Genomic DNA, 15,352 nt, shown 5'->3' with positions numbered 1-15,352 from the left:
TAACTCCATGTAAAAGCCAGAAACTAAGCTTTTTTTTGCACAGGCTTATCTAAAGGGTTAATGGTGCCACCTGGTTATCAACAGTAAACATGACAAATTTTACCTCTTCCCAACAGGGAAAACCACCAACAATCAAAAATGCATGATTATATGGTGTCATGGCTTTGCAATAAAAAAAATGTGGTTATAATGGAAGTCAATAGGGCAAAAACAGCCACGAACAGTAAATGAGGGAGAAAAAGTTAAAATCTGATGCTGCACAAAAACTAACAATGCATCAAAACCAATGTTGTTTCTAATCTTTGACATGTCCAAGACTGTGATAAAAGGTAAAAAAAAACATCAGTAACATCATTTATGAATTTGGCAATTAAAGAGTTAAAAATCCAGATTTTTTTTTAAAAACATTTCGTAGTTTTGATCAGGACTGAGGTTGATTAATAGATTTATGCAAAAAAAATAGAAATAAATATTCATCTGATACATTTTTACAGCAGTTTAAAGTAGTGGCTGATTTCAGCCACAAACATAACGAAAGGGTAGTGAATTTGAACAATGCACAAGGGTTAAGCACCTCTATGACAGAGAACAGACTTACATTGCTTGACCTCAATATGACTGGATCAGAGCTACTAAGATTAGCAAAAAATGGCTATGTATTTTGCAGGCTTTAGAAGCAGAGATTCAATCCCAGGAATCTCTGTGCTCGGGGGTTTTGTCCAGAGGCCAAGAGCTGTGCAGGGGGAGACACCCCAATGAGAGAGACATACAAAAGTGGATTCGGACTCTTCAGAAACAATGGCAGCAACTTCAAGAACAAGTCACCATCCGAAAGAACAAACTGCATGCAGCCAATGTTATCAAGCAGGTAGAAACCAATACACTTGGCTGTGTATAGGCTCCTTCTGAATGGAAAGTGAGAAATTTTGATTCAGTGGATCATGGTTGGGATAAAAATGTGTTCTAAACACCATTCTTCCTTTTTCTCAGTATTTTGCAGATGTTACCGAAGCCAGATCATGGCTTGATGACCGCAAACCACTTCTCATTGACGAGGATTATGGAAAGGATGAGGCCAGCAGTACTGCTCTGCTCCAGCGTAACCAAAGACTGGAGAAAGAAATGGAAGCATATGCCTCAGAAGTGAAAAAGCTGGGTGAGCAAGCCAAGAGTGCTGCCCAACTTGCTCCTCATACCGTGAGTCACGACCAAAACAGCCTATTATGTACAAAAGAAACTTGATTTACAATAGATTTAAAACACTTACTCTGTCTGAATAATCCAAGGGTAATGGTGAAAAAATAGTATAACTATGCAATAAATGTAAATCATTGCTAGTATAAAACAAAACCAATGGCTGTATAATTTTATTGATACAGCTTCAATGGCACTGACACATTTTTATTTAATTTAAGACTGACACCCAGCAGAGCAGAATGGTCCACTACAGTGATTCAGATGGCGAAGATGAAAAGGAGATAAAAGCTGACAAACGTGTCCCCAGCAAGGCTTTACCACAAGAACAAGCATCGATTAGGTTCAAATACAGAGGTACACAGGATCCTTTAGAGCTAAAATCTGATAAATCACAAACCTCTGATTTGATTTGTGTGTACCATAAACCAATTTCTCTTTCGAGCTCATCCTGATAATTTTTCCAGGTCCTAAATCAACCTGGGACAGAGGAGAAATATTGACAATTGTCAGCAGGGAAAAAGATGGTTTGCTTCTTCGAGACAGCAGAGGAAATGAACAGCTAGTATCTTCCACATACATAAGGGAGCTGCCACCTTCTGTAAGACTCTTTATAAATTTCAATTCAATTTGAATTTCAAATCTTATGAACCGTAAAAACTTCTCTTTAAATTGCATCTACTAGACAGCTTTTGCTTGTGTTTTGATGCAATCAAATGTAGGAAGCACTACCTGAGCCTACGAATGGACTACCTGAGAGTCCAAAAAGGAAAGTGAGCCGCCCCCGCCGCACTCGTTCCATGCGCCGTTGGACGGCTGAAATATCTGCCTCATCATTGCCTGATGCACATTTCCAAAAAGACACAATAGAGAGCACACAAAGTAGTCTGGAAAATGATTTCAACAGCCTTTATAATTTGGCACAGGTGAATATTTAAGCTTTTACCAAGCATCGTTCTAGAGAACTTTATTCTTTACCATTTTAGATCATTTTAAACATTTTCTCCCACCAGTCAAAAAATAAGATCCTGGATGACACTGCACAACTACATAGGTTCTATAATGCCTGTGAGGAGTTTGAGTCCTGGATGGGAGACAAGGAGAATGTCCTCAACACTTTCAGCTCCAACTCCAACAACTTAGAGGTTATACAAGCCAAATATGAGGTTAGTTTTCCAGGAAAACATACAGTGAGCAGAATAACACAACATGAATCCTTCAGAGAATCTTGTTGTTTGGAGAGTTAACTCCAAGAGATGTACCTGTGTTCTTTGGATAACATGGTGGTATTTTGATTTAAAACATTCACTTCTTCTTTCTCAATGCCATACGCAGAACTTTCTTACTGAACTAGCCAGTGGTAGAAAGCAGCTTGATGACATTACCAAGCTTGGAGAGGAGCTTGTGAAAAAACAGCACAGCAAGAAAAAAGAGATTCAGCTCAGACTTGGAAATGTAACCCGCAGGTATGTGGGCAAAATCAGCATTGTGCAGCCGTACCGTCCCACCATACTATCGTGTTGTTAAAAGTTCCTTTAAATGTTTATTTGTATGACCAGGTGGGAACACATTCAGAAACTGAAGGATGAGATGGCCCATGAGCTGCTTAGTTCTGCTGATGTGAAGTCCTTCCTGCAGACCTGCCAGGATGTCAAGGCTCAGCTCCAGGACAGGCTATCGCAGCTTGACACACCTGATGTCGGGAGCTCACCATCAGCCCTGCAGGCTGAGGAACACAGACAAGCCCAGGCTGAGAGAGACATAGAAGCCCTGGAAAGGAAAATAGAGTACCTTAAAAGTGTGGCCAAGATGTGGGTTTGCTACAAAATTATTGCTGTACCACTTATGTTTTGTGATATATTTATTGACATTTCTTATTTCTAACCTTGGCACAGCTTGTAAATATCAATAACTTATAGGAGAATGTTAAATATAGTTGTGAACCTAAATCAATCCTCATTCATTTGCCTCTTAACTGCATGTTCCATTGCTATGCTACAGGAAACAGGATTGTAGTCCCGCAGAGAGCGCCGCTATAATGGAAGAAGTACGTGCTCTAGAAGAGCTGCTGTGGCAGTTGAAGGCCCAAGCCATTCAGAGACAACGGATGCTTGAGGAAGCCCAACGCTTACAACTCTTTCAAAAAGAGACCAGAGACCTATTGTTGTGGGCCGAGGCAATACAGGAACACCTTCTGGAAGAGGAGACTGGATCTGATGTAGCATCCGCTCAAGCCCTACTGAAGGATCACCTTGATCTAAAACAAGAGATTGAACTGCAGAGAGCAAGGTTAGTCGTGTGTGATCTTTCTTTTGCAATTCCTACTTAGTGCCTATGCTTGACAGTAAAACTATTGCAGATTAAAAGATATGGAGAAGCTGGGTCAATCTCTGGAGGTGGCATCTGGAGAGAAAGGAGCTAAAGATGTTCAGCAGACACTCACAAAGTTGGATCACGAATGGAGCCAGCTGGACAAACTGTGGTCTAGTCGCCACAGAAGGCTTGAGCAAGGACTAGAGTTTCAAAAGCTGAATATGGAAGCAGATCGCATAGAGTCCACCATTTCTGGTCATGAGGCCAGACTGAAAGTCAGAGACTTGGGGGTAAATGAAAGATATTACATTTAATTTATTTTATTTTAACTTGTTCATTTAATTAATTAATTCCTTTCATCTCTAAGCACATTTTTGTCAAAGGAAGAGTTACACATTTGTAAAGATTTAATGCATAATTTCTGCACAGGACTCAGTTGACAGCATTCACAGTTTACTGGGCCGACAAGAAGAGCTTGAGGCTTTACTTGAGGCTTTAGAGCGATCCATCAACCTCTTTCAAGACAAGAGCAAGGAGCTCACCAGTAAGCGTAACTTTGCTGCCAAAGAGTAAGTATAGTTTTTGCATATTATAATTAATTGTATAAGTGAATAATTATAATATCTTGTTTCTTAGTGCTATTATCTTGTTAAGACTGGCATATTCCTCCTTTCCAGAATTCAACAGCGATCAAAGGTCATTCAAGATCGATATAAGAGCCTGAAAGAAAGTTGTAAATCAAGAAGGCTTGATTTACTTGCTTCAAAAAAATACCAGGTAGTCCTTCAGTTTATGTTTTGGAATGTGACATAATTCATAAATAATATAAGTTAAAATGTGTTAGTAGCTATCAGACAATGAAACTACAACTACAGTTCTTTAAAATACTTTCCCTTGCATAGGAATTTTTAAGAGATGCAGAGGAGATGCTGCTGTGGATGGAGGAGAAGTTTGAGATTGCTGAGGATGAATCATACAGAGATCCAACCAACATCCTTCGCAAGCTCAAAAAACACGAGGCGGCAGAAAAAGAGATGAAGGCCAATCAAGTCCGCATAGATAGACTGAATGAGGTACAGTGCCACATCAGAAGAACTGTTTACTATTCTTCAAGCAACCTATGTATTTTGCCATGATTTTGTCCATTTTGATGATTGGATTTTATTTGGTTAGACTGGAGAGGAGATGTTGGCAGAGGATCACTATAACAGCCAGAGCATCCAGAGAAAGACTCGAGAGGTACACAAAAGGTGGACTGAACTCCAGAGGAAGATGGCAGAAAGAGGGGACAAACTACGACAGGCTGGCCAGCAGGAGCAACTCATGGAGCTGCTTCAGGTACTTGTACTCAAGCTCAGTTCTACTTTTGACTACTACAGGACAGCATTGAAAGAATTGATCCTTAAAATGTATAAGCAGAACAAATTTCTGTTTCTGTGTCGTTCTTAAATCTTATGTAAATTGGGTCATTAAATGAAATGGGTTGAATTTAACTATTTACACAAATATTACACCTTTTTTTTTTTTTTAGGATGCAAAATTGAAGATTGAGACAATTGAGAGAATGTTACAGAATGCAATCAGGGGCCATGACCTTCGCTCAAGCAGACAGCTCCTGAAGGAGCACAAGCAGCTGGAAGAGGAAGCTCAAGAACTTGCAGAAAAAATCAACTCCATTGTCACCCGTGCCAAACACCTGGCCACCAACCATTTTGACTCTCAGCGCATTCTCAGGGAGACTGACACTTACCTGAAACTGTCAGTACTCATTTTTTCCTCAAAAAATGTTCTTAATAGTGAAAACTTGCTTGTAATGAAAGACTTGTTTTAATGAAACAATAGCTAATAAAATGATTATGAGTATCAATTAATTAATCACTAGGTCAGTTAATATGAAACTGTAAGGAGTTGATTTCTCTGCATGTTTTAAGAAGCTTTCACCTCTGTTTTATTTGCCAGATTTAAGTCTTTACAGAAACCTTTGGATCATCGCCGAAGCCAGTTAGAGGCAGATGTGGCTCTATATAGCTTTTACCATGATGTAGACCTAGAGCTAAACTGGATATCAGAGCACCACCCTGTAGCTGATACGACAAACTATGAACGATCTCTGGTTGGGGCAGTTAGCCTTCTTCAAAAACACAAGGTAGGTGATGGTAAGGTATGTTAGATATGAGTGTATTAATATTGCTAGGGATGAAATTACCTATTCAAAAATAGATTCCCAAGACGGGTATGATTTAGAGCTTTTATATTGCTATGTATAGTTGAGTTTATTAACTTAAAGAAAGGATTGTACATTTCTTTGTGAAGTTTCAGAGTGAAGCTGTATTCATTATAACTGTTAAATCTTTCGAAACCCCCTCCAGGACCTGCAGGCAGAGGTGAATGCCCACAGCCAGTACCTGCAACGAATACTGGACAGAGGGCGAGCTATGGCCCGGTCCAATCAGTGGAATGGTCAGGAGGTGCAACAGAGGTGCGAGCAATTGATTGCAGAGTGGGAAGAGTTAGAGGAGTCATGTGAGAAACGGTCCAGTGAACTTAACAAGGCAGTCACACGGGAGCAGGTAAAAGTGTAGGAGTGTTTGCCATTTTTTTGGTCCAGTAATTATTCGAGTCATCAGTGTTAACATTTGTTTTCTGATGGACAGCTTTTGCTTGACTGCAATGAGCTGGAAACGCTTCTTTCAGAAACATCGGCTTTGGTCAGCACTGATTATGGCAAGACTGAATTAGCTACTCAGAGTCTAATAAAGCAGCATGAGGTAATCTTTGGCTTGTAATAATGCAATGGCTTAAGGGTTTAACATGTTAACACATTCTAGTTTGTTTTTTCCAGGGAGTGGAGGGGCAGATTGAGGTACTTGCTGCTCAGGTAGATGAACTCAACTCCAGCGTTAAGCAGGCTGTACGTATGTGGGGTTTAGAGGAGTTGAACAAGCCCTACAACCACATTAAATCTAAGCTAAGTGAGGTTCAGCACTCAGCGACAGTCAGGTAAAATAACAATCAGTAGATGAAACAGGACAACTAACAAATGTTCACACCATCATGTGTCTTTGGCGTGTTAAAACAAACATGTCTCATTACAACAGAGAACAGAGGCTTAGAGAGACCCTAAACCTACATGAATTTAAACGTGAGTCTGCTGAATTGGAGGAATGGATCGCTCAGCAGACACAGATTGCTGCTTCTAAAGACTTTGGGAGTGATTATGAAAACGCACTGGTGAGACTAGCTATCTGTGTTAGACCACCTGTCCAAAGATTTGTCACTGTCCTGCATATTTACCTTCAAACTACTTTGCACTACTTTAATTGGTTGGGGTCCAATGACTTTGTCATGTTTAATTAAGATGTTAATATATATTTAACACATTTTCAGAATTTTATATTATTACTGTTTCATTATTTAATTATTAATATTTTAATAACGTTTCTTTAGCTTTAGTACGGTGACAATATAAAAGCCAATTATTTAATTATTTACAATATCACACATTATTTTCTCATTATTTTATTTCTTTAATCTTATTATCATTTATTATTTTCACACTTATTATTTGCCCCTAGCAATTATCATATTTTAGGGGACCTTGGCATCATTATGTAAAACCTTATTTTAATTTTTCATATTTCTTAAAATTCTTAAAATTTCAATATGATTCATAAATTGAATCCTGTATTAGACAAACCGTTATGCATGTTGTCTGATCAGGATCTGTCTAAGCACCTCTTGTTTCATGATAGCAACTGCGTGGGAGATTTGAGGTGTTCTTAAAGCAGCTGGAGGTGGGACTGGAGAGGATGCACACCTGTGAAGAGTTGGCTGACAAACTCATCAAAACTAATCACCCTGAGAGCCGCTTCATCCGAGAAACACAGAATCTACTCAGGTAATGGCTTGTGATAAGGAAAATTATATAGAAACAAAATATTATAAACTAACAAATACAGTAATTTCAAATTCATTTTTGTTTGTGATGTGTCAGACCTGTGTATATAGTTACATAGTTTTACAATCTATAGATATCATTTATAGTTCATACTTACATGAAGTCTATTGTATGAATGACAGAGCATCATGGGAAGAGCTGCAGAACTTATCCAAAGATCGTAAAGAAAAGCTACGTAAATCTGAGGAATGTCACAAATTCTACAAAGACCTGACTGATGCGCTAGGACAGATAAAGGTATCGGTCCAGCTGTGCAATAAAGTCATGCTGTTTAATAATATGATAAACATGGTTACATGTTAATGGTTACATGTCACTTATCTTGTACCAGGGGAGGAACAAAAGCATTCCTGATGACATAGCCAAAGATCTGAAGGGGGTGCTGTCACAGCTACGGAAACACGAAGCTCTTGTACATGAGCTGGCTGTAACAGAGCAACAGGTACACAGAGAGAGAGAGCATTCATTACAGGTGTGCTCAGTAATTGCACTGTTGAAATGGCTATCATTCTTGGAGTAACATTATACTGACACCTAGTGGGTTGCATGGATGCTTTTGTGCAAAGTGAAAAACTACTGAGTGCACCGTTAAGTTGTTTATTGCAGCAATAACTATGTTTATATGAATATATATATACTGTATAGATATATTGTATATGAACTGTATCAATCTATTATGGAGTGTTTGAAAAACCTTAACGTTATAAGGGTATGAATAATAAGTCTATTTGAACTCATCTTACTTGGATTTCCACTATTAAATTATGGATTTTTATTTATTTTGCTGGTTCAAGTTGTGTCTCAAACATTTTTTTTATAACAATGTTTTCTGTAGCCTATTCCTCTGTGGCACTGTCTTAGTGCTGGAGAAGGTGTGTTGTGTTGCAACAATTTATGAATTACCTGACTCTCCTGATCTCTCCTTTGTTCAATATACTCAGATACTACAAATGACGAATTCTTCTGCAACAAATAATACTTTTCTCCGTATTCGTGCTCCCATCCCTCTTTTCCTCTTTGCACAATAGTGTGCTTCGAGCCTAGTAGCTTTACCTGCGCTGCTGTTTGATTGGTCGCCTTCAGTTACATTCTGACGAGGAACAAGAGATCTTCTGTGAACTTAAAAACTTAAAATAAACTTAAAATAAAATGTATAAGTGGAAGGAATGAATGATATAATTTGCAAATAAATAAATAAATAATTTACAAATGCTCACATAGAACTCTTTCTTAGATTCAGTGTTTAGATTTTGTGATTTTTCTACAGCTTCAGGAGCTGCTGGATGAAACTGACACCATTCTGGACATGTGCTCTCCTGAGCTGAGGGTGGTGTTGCAGGAGCTGCAGCAGGAGGTGGTGGAGAGCTGGGAAAGTCTCCGTATGCACATGGAGCAGAGGGAGGAGGAGCTGCAGTCAGCTAAGGACCGCTACATGTTCCTCAACACGGTAGCCTACACTCAGTTCATAGTACATTTTTAAAGAAGATTCCAAAAAACTCCAAGGTTTGATTTGGTGGAAAATATTGGTTGCAAACTAATTAATAACCATTTTATATTGCCTTGTTCTCCAGGCACAGGACTACTCCCTCTGGTGCTCCCAGGTGCTGAGTGGGATGAAAGCAGAGGAGTCCATCCGAGACGTTGCTACCTGTGATCTGCAGTTGTTCCAGCACCAGCAGCTCTGGGCTGAGATTGTGGCACATGAGGAGACGTATGCCCAGGCAATATCCATGGGCCAGGACCAACTGGAGCATGACATACCTAATGCTAGAGAAGTGAGAAACTTAAATTTTGTCTGGTTTATACTACAACATTGCAAACTGTAATATTATTTATCAAATTGACATGAGAGATGTAAATATAAGTGCTGAATACATACCAAATATATGTTTAAACACTGTGTGGCTATCAGATCCAAGAGAAACTGAAGGCTCTGCAAGAAGAGAAAGAGACACTTTCTGATAACTGGCAGTCCAAGCAGAAATGGCTGGAGAACACATATCTGGAGCAGGTGTTTTATAGAGACACAGAATACATGGAAAAAATCACTAACTCTCAAGAGGTTAGTGCTCCTGTAAACTAGCAGGAATTACTTTCATTTACATTTCAACATGTAAAATCTGGTTTGGTGACCTCTTGAATAAATATCTATATAGTTTTAGATAGTTCACAAATTGATTTCAGAGTCAAGTTTGTAGTTAGACATTCATATTGTTAAAGCTAACAACATCTGTTTACTTGCAGATCCAGTTGAAGAACAGTGCTTTGGGAACGACAGTGGACGATGTAGAAACTTTGATTAAACGCCATGAAGCCTTTGAAAAACTTCTTAATTCTCAGGAAGACAAGGTGGGTTGGTCTTCTTCAGCCTGTAGTATGGTATGAAGCATTTAACACAATGTGACATTTTCAGGCTAAGAAAATCTTATCATGTTGTGTAGATGGTGGCTCTTCAGGAGTCAGCGGAGCGCTTAAGGACAGAAGGTTTGAAGGGAGAAAAAAGCAGCAACATTAGGAACAAACTGAAATCTCTCCAGGAGAGGAGGGAGCGCATCAAAGATCTGTCTGAAAAACGCAGAGAGGATCTTGAGATCTCGAAGCTTCTCTGTATTTTCAACCGAGATGTGTCAGAGGTACTTCTCATTTCTTGGTGACCTTTAACATATAGAAACGAACAATTTTAATTGGTTGGTTTGTGATATTTATTTGTATTTTAGGCAGAGGAATGGATCACAGACCGTATGAATAAGATACAAGAAGACTCCAAAATGGACATGAGCAACCTTCAGACTAAAATGAAGATACTGCAGAGGCATCAGGTGTTTGAAGCAGAGATTCTGGCCCATGGAAATATCATTGAATCTGTCCAGCAGGTGAGTCACTGTACTAAAGTCACAAGGTGGTTCAGTAGTCAGTAAGAGATAATCCTATATTTATTTATTCTTCTTTTGGTCTTCATAAATATATTTAACATAGTTTGTCACGTACTTGTCACAAGGCTGGAAATGAACTGGTGACCATGCGGCACCCAAAATCGAAAGAGATACGGCAGACCATTTCTGCACTGATCTCTCATTGGGAAGCTCTGAAGCAAGCAGTTGCAGTCCGTGGAAAAGTTATTGAGGATAACCGTGATTTCCTTGAGTTCCTGCAGAAAGTGGAGCAAGTTGAAGTTTGGATTAGGCAAAAGGTGAATAAATACGGCCATTCCATTACAATTTGCTGAAAACATGCTTTGATTAACAGAATTGGTATACCAGTCAATGTTTGGTTTCACTGACCTCAGTTTCTTTGCTGTATAGGAGGTGATGATAAATATTGGTGATGTTGGAGAGGATTATGAACATGGTCAGCAACTGCTGAAGAAGCTCAGTGAATTCGGAGGCTCAGGTTCTGGAGTAAGTCTAGTGTTCTGCTTGAATAAGCAAATGTTAACTTAAAGAAAAACACAATAACTACTCAGTTTACTGAAATTGCATTGTAATATATAACGTCAGTACACAGCATATTGCTTAGTGCAGTGACATTCTTTCACTAAGTAGTTTTCATCCCTTAGGATGTGACTGTTGATGATGCTCACATCAAGACAATCAACACTCTGGCAGCCCGGCTAGAGAGACAGAACAGTGATGAGTTGGCGACTGTGAAAAAGCGTAGGCAGCAGCTCAATGAACGGTACATCCTCCTTTATTTCAACTAAGATCCATGTTCAATTAAGAAAATACACTTGTTCCCTGTTATACAGTATCTTGCATATTGTTGTTTGTTTTGACTTTCTTGTCGCCTTCCCAACAGATGGAGTAATTTCCATGGCAACCTGAGCAGCTATAAGAGGAAGCTGGAGGAAGCGCTAGAAGTCCACGCCTTGATTCGAGAGCTGGAGGAAGTCCGGGACAGAGCTGGAGAGAAGGTGAGAGAGAGAGAGAGAGAGAGAGAGAGAGAGAGAGAGAGAGAGAGAGAGAGAGAGAGAGAGAGAGATTATAGCATTGGAAATTATATCAAATTATATGCATTGGAATCTGAACTCAACTTTGGGTTGGAACCCAATATAATACTGAATATGAAATTAAGCATTCCTTTTTTCAAATCGGCAAGATTATACAGTAACTGCTTAAATGTCTTTAGTTCTTTCATTTTGATAAAAATACATAAATGCAATTGAAATTATTTTATATTTAATTTTACAATAAAACAATATCTTAAATATATTTTAGGAAATATTCTTCATTTAATGTATGATTTATTTAATGAATTTTGAATTGAATTTTATTGAATTGAATTTTATTGAATTTTATTTGGCCACAGATGCTACTGCTCCAGGGTCAGGGCTCTGGAGTGGATGTGGAAAGTGTGGAAAACCTCATTCGCAGGCACGAGGAGATGGAGAGGGAGGCCAGAGTCATCCAGGAGAGAGGCTCTGTGAGTAGACTGGACAGCTGTTATACAAAGAACACATTCATCCATATTAATCAGTGCACTGTGGGTAGCACGTCCTATACAATATCTATTGTGTGTGCTAGCTTTGTGGTTAAAGGCTTTATAGAAAATCTCTCAGCACCTTCCAATAAAGTAACTGCTGTAAGTAGAAAAGCCTTTAAATGAACCCTTCATGGTGCATTATATGCTGTAGTGTAAATCACTAAAGCTAGTCTGCTTACAAGAAGGGTTACAAATAACACAATTGGTCTAATTTGTAAAACCAGGCCCTGGAGAAGGACACTAAAGATCGGTTGAGGAGACACTGTGATCTGTCTGACAAACTTAGAAAGAAGCAGGAAGAGGTCAACATTGCTTTAGTGAAGCTGGACAAGGAAATCAAACGAAGGTATGCTGCCATTAGTCGCTTTATTCTTAATTTATAATTATAATAATAATGTGATATTTAAATAACATGGTAAAAATGAATATAAAATATACATAAAATGAGAAAGAATATACTTTTGTTGTGTAGGAAGGAGCGGTTGCAGGAGTCTCATCAGCTGCAACTATTCAAAGCTAACCAGCGCCTTCTGTTGGACTGGACCCTGAAGCAAAGCGATGAGATGGCGAAGAACGGCCTGCCAAAGAATAAGACTGAAGCTGAGAGTTTCATACTAGAGCACCAAAACTGGAAGGTATTTAAAAAAATTGCAGATTGTTTTTGTTTTGTGTGTTCTTATATTTTTCTGTCAAGAAATACAAAGCTAAAACAAATACATTTACCTTTATTCATTTATCAGACGCTTTGATCCAAAGCGACTTAAAAATGAGGAACATCACAAGTGATTTGTCATAGTACGTTGTACTACATACTGTTAGATGATTGCAGACTTGTGTTATATTGTATTAACATTTAATGATTGCAGGCTGAGATTGATGCCCGCAGTGAGCGTATAGATTCAGTTAGGAGTTTTGGACAGAATCTTGTGAAATCTGGACACAGCGATTCAGCCGAGATTAAAGAAGCCCTAAGCAAGCTGGAGGATGCCAAAGCAAAGCTAGCTAAATCTTGGGAGGACCGAAAGAACACTCTGGATCAAGCACTGAAGCTCCAGGTGACTTAACAAAGCAGCAGGTCGTTTTGCTTCATTAAGGTTCTGTTTATTCTAGAGTATTTGTGAGGTATTATGTGAAGCATAATGAGATATGAATTGGTTGCAGATATTCCTGGGCTATGCTGCCCAGACTGAGAGCTGGATGAGTAACAGGGAGGCTTTCTTGATCAATGAAAATCTTGGGGTAAGAGCTTCAATTCTTGGACCCCATTAAAAAGGCAGAGTAACATTTCACCATATTAGAAAACAAAACGTCCTTGGGTGTTTTATCCTCTGTAACTCTGGAATTGGATGCTGAAAGATGTTTCACACTGTCATTGCAGGGTTCACTCTCAGAGGTGGAGGCTCTTCAGAGGAAGCATGCTCTGTTTGAGAACTCTCTAGAAGCTCAGATGGAGCAGGTGGCAGAGGTGGACAGATTTGCTCAACAGCTCATACAGGCACAGCACTATGACTCTGACAGCATCAAGAAGAAGGCCAAAGCTATTCTGCTCAGGTATGCAGTAAGCAAACAAAACTCACTTCCCTTGTAAAAAAGAATTTCACTTCAGCACACTTTTAAAAAGAGTACTTATTACAGAAATAATATTTAAAAGCATATACTTAAAGGGTTAGTTCACCCAAGAATGAAAATGATCCTATAATTTACTCACCATCAAGCCATCCTAGGTGTATATGACTTTCTTATTTCAGCCAAACACAATCGGAGTTATATTAAAAAAATATCCTGGCTCTTCCAAGTTTTATAATGGGAGTGAATGGTACTACAACTTTTTAAGCCAAAAAAGCACTTCCATCCATCATAAAAGTAATCCATAGGGCTCCAGGGGGTTAATAAAGGCCTTCTGAAGCAAAGCGATGTGGTTTTGTAAGAAAAATATCCATATTTATAACTTTATAAGCTATAATCACTGGCTTCCGGTAACGGCCGTACACAAGTCTATTTCTGGCAGAAGAGTGACCTCTGACCCAACACATGACGTATTGATGAAGCACAGAGGATAGAGCATAACAAAACACCGGTCACGAATTAGAAGTCTAAAATTAGAATTTTTTAAGAGAAATGTTGGAGGATTTTGATATAAGAGAAGAGGAGCTTGATTTTGTTGCCCAGCATTATTACAGTGATTTATTATTACATTTATTTTATTAGTATTATATTGTTTGCAAGTACAAATATACTTGTAAGATTTGAAGAACACTACAAGTGCACATTCAATACATTAAGTGCACTTTTTTTCACAAGGGTTTCAGAAACATTATAAAGTACTGTTTATGTAAAATTCCTTTCCTTGAAAATTCCTTGAAGGAAGGACAAAGTACTGGAAATGAGCAATGCCAGACGAAAAGCTTTGGAAGAATCTCTACAGTTGCAGAAATTCATGGAAGGAAGCTATGAGGTGTGTGAAGATAAAAACTCAGAGATGAAATCTGCTAGTCTGATCTATTTTACACGTCAGTATCTTTTTTACGAAGTTATATTCTCATTTGTAAAGGTTTCCTCATGGTTGAATGAGAAGAACTCTGTGGCTGTTGATGAGAGCTGGAGAGATCCTATCAACCTGCAGGCTAAGCTACTAAAACACCAGAGCTTTGAGGCAGAGATACTGGCTAACCGCAACAGAGTGCAGAACCTCATAAAAGTATGACTCTTAAAGAATGTCTAAATATCTCTTAATCGTTCTGTATTTGTATGAAATTCAGACTTAAAAGGGCATCAGCAGCATTTAGCCTAAAACAGGAAATGTTTCTTCAGGAGGGTGATAACATGCTAGCATCCAGTCATTCTGCTAAAAGCAAGATAAAACCACGAATAAAGGATGTCGATGACAGCTGGGACCAGCTTTTAAGCAACTGCAAAGAGAAGAAGTCACGTCTACAGCAAGCATATCAGGTACAGCATGCTAAAACTCATGCCATTCTTCTGATTCTACATGACTGATATCCTGTAGAGATGCTGCTTACACATGGTTCTCTGACAATGAATATTAGACACCAGCATATCCCCATGACTTTCAGATTTCCTGACGCTGGTCTGAAATATCATCTTGGATTTGAGGTTTTTGTTTGCCTTTTCTCTGTTTTCCTCTAGGCGTTGCAGTTTCAGCGCTCTTTGGATGACATTGAAGAGTGGCTTGGATCAGTAGAAGTAGAAGTGGCGAATGAAGACTACGGGGGTGACCTTGCCTCAGTTGGTAGGCTGCTTAAGGCCCTGCAGGGCCTGGAAGAAATGGTAGATGCACACATGGAGAAGGTCCAGGGGCTGGTGGACATAGCCAAAGACTTCAGCTCTCAAGGCAACTTCCTTGCAGAAAATATACAGCAGAGGGTTTGGGAGGTGGTCAGCAGGTAT

The 15,352-nt window shown here is 39.0% G+C and overlaps 1 protein-coding gene across 1 annotated transcript in view; it reads left to right on the top strand.

Moving 5' to 3' along the window:
* sptbn5 (spectrin, beta, non-erythrocytic 5) overlaps positions 1–15,352 on the top strand; it is a 30,219-nt gene that overhangs the window by 8,601 nt on the left and 6,266 nt on the right. The window contains exons 11-53 of the mRNA XM_084394183.1: positions 668–868; positions 991–1,197; positions 1,416–1,551; positions 1,662–1,795; positions 1,917–2,120; positions 2,208–2,360; positions 2,530–2,660; positions 2,754–3,005; positions 3,196–3,483; positions 3,554–3,797; positions 3,937–4,076; positions 4,185–4,284; positions 4,410–4,580; positions 4,681–4,845; positions 5,039–5,265; positions 5,467–5,653; positions 5,877–6,077; positions 6,162–6,275; positions 6,350–6,507; positions 6,606–6,738; positions 7,260–7,405; positions 7,588–7,702; positions 7,797–7,907; positions 8,733–8,912; positions 9,037–9,240; positions 9,378–9,527; positions 9,710–9,814; positions 9,907–10,098; positions 10,183–10,338; positions 10,464–10,655; positions 10,768–10,863; positions 11,022–11,140; positions 11,261–11,375; positions 11,771–11,884; positions 12,169–12,290; positions 12,417–12,579; positions 12,811–12,999; positions 13,106–13,183; positions 13,323–13,495; positions 14,309–14,399; positions 14,496–14,642; positions 14,756–14,893; positions 15,092–15,340. Of these exons, the coding sequence (XP_084250309.1) occupies positions 668–868; positions 991–1,197; positions 1,416–1,551; positions 1,662–1,795; positions 1,917–2,120; positions 2,208–2,360; positions 2,530–2,660; positions 2,754–3,005; positions 3,196–3,483; positions 3,554–3,797; positions 3,937–4,076; positions 4,185–4,284; positions 4,410–4,580; positions 4,681–4,845; positions 5,039–5,265; positions 5,467–5,653; positions 5,877–6,077; positions 6,162–6,275; positions 6,350–6,507; positions 6,606–6,738; positions 7,260–7,405; positions 7,588–7,702; positions 7,797–7,907; positions 8,733–8,912; positions 9,037–9,240; positions 9,378–9,527; positions 9,710–9,814; positions 9,907–10,098; positions 10,183–10,338; positions 10,464–10,655; positions 10,768–10,863; positions 11,022–11,140; positions 11,261–11,375; positions 11,771–11,884; positions 12,169–12,290; positions 12,417–12,579; positions 12,811–12,999; positions 13,106–13,183; positions 13,323–13,495; positions 14,309–14,399; positions 14,496–14,642; positions 14,756–14,893; positions 15,092–15,340 (6,891 nt within the window). The remainder of the gene's footprint in view (positions 1–667; positions 869–990; positions 1,198–1,415; positions 1,552–1,661; positions 1,796–1,916; positions 2,121–2,207; positions 2,361–2,529; positions 2,661–2,753; positions 3,006–3,195; positions 3,484–3,553; positions 3,798–3,936; positions 4,077–4,184; positions 4,285–4,409; positions 4,581–4,680; positions 4,846–5,038; positions 5,266–5,466; positions 5,654–5,876; positions 6,078–6,161; positions 6,276–6,349; positions 6,508–6,605; positions 6,739–7,259; positions 7,406–7,587; positions 7,703–7,796; positions 7,908–8,732; positions 8,913–9,036; positions 9,241–9,377; positions 9,528–9,709; positions 9,815–9,906; positions 10,099–10,182; positions 10,339–10,463; positions 10,656–10,767; positions 10,864–11,021; positions 11,141–11,260; positions 11,376–11,770; positions 11,885–12,168; positions 12,291–12,416; positions 12,580–12,810; positions 13,000–13,105; positions 13,184–13,322; positions 13,496–14,308; positions 14,400–14,495; positions 14,643–14,755; positions 14,894–15,091; positions 15,341–15,352) is intronic.

The sequence above is a fragment of the Rutilus rutilus genome (assembly GCF_951802725.1).
Source record: "Rutilus rutilus genome assembly, chromosome: 21".
NCBI classification, from domain to species: Eukaryota; Metazoa; Chordata; class Actinopteri; order Cypriniformes; family Leuciscidae; genus Rutilus; species Rutilus rutilus.
This window is presented reverse-complemented; position numbering and strand designations above follow the sequence as displayed.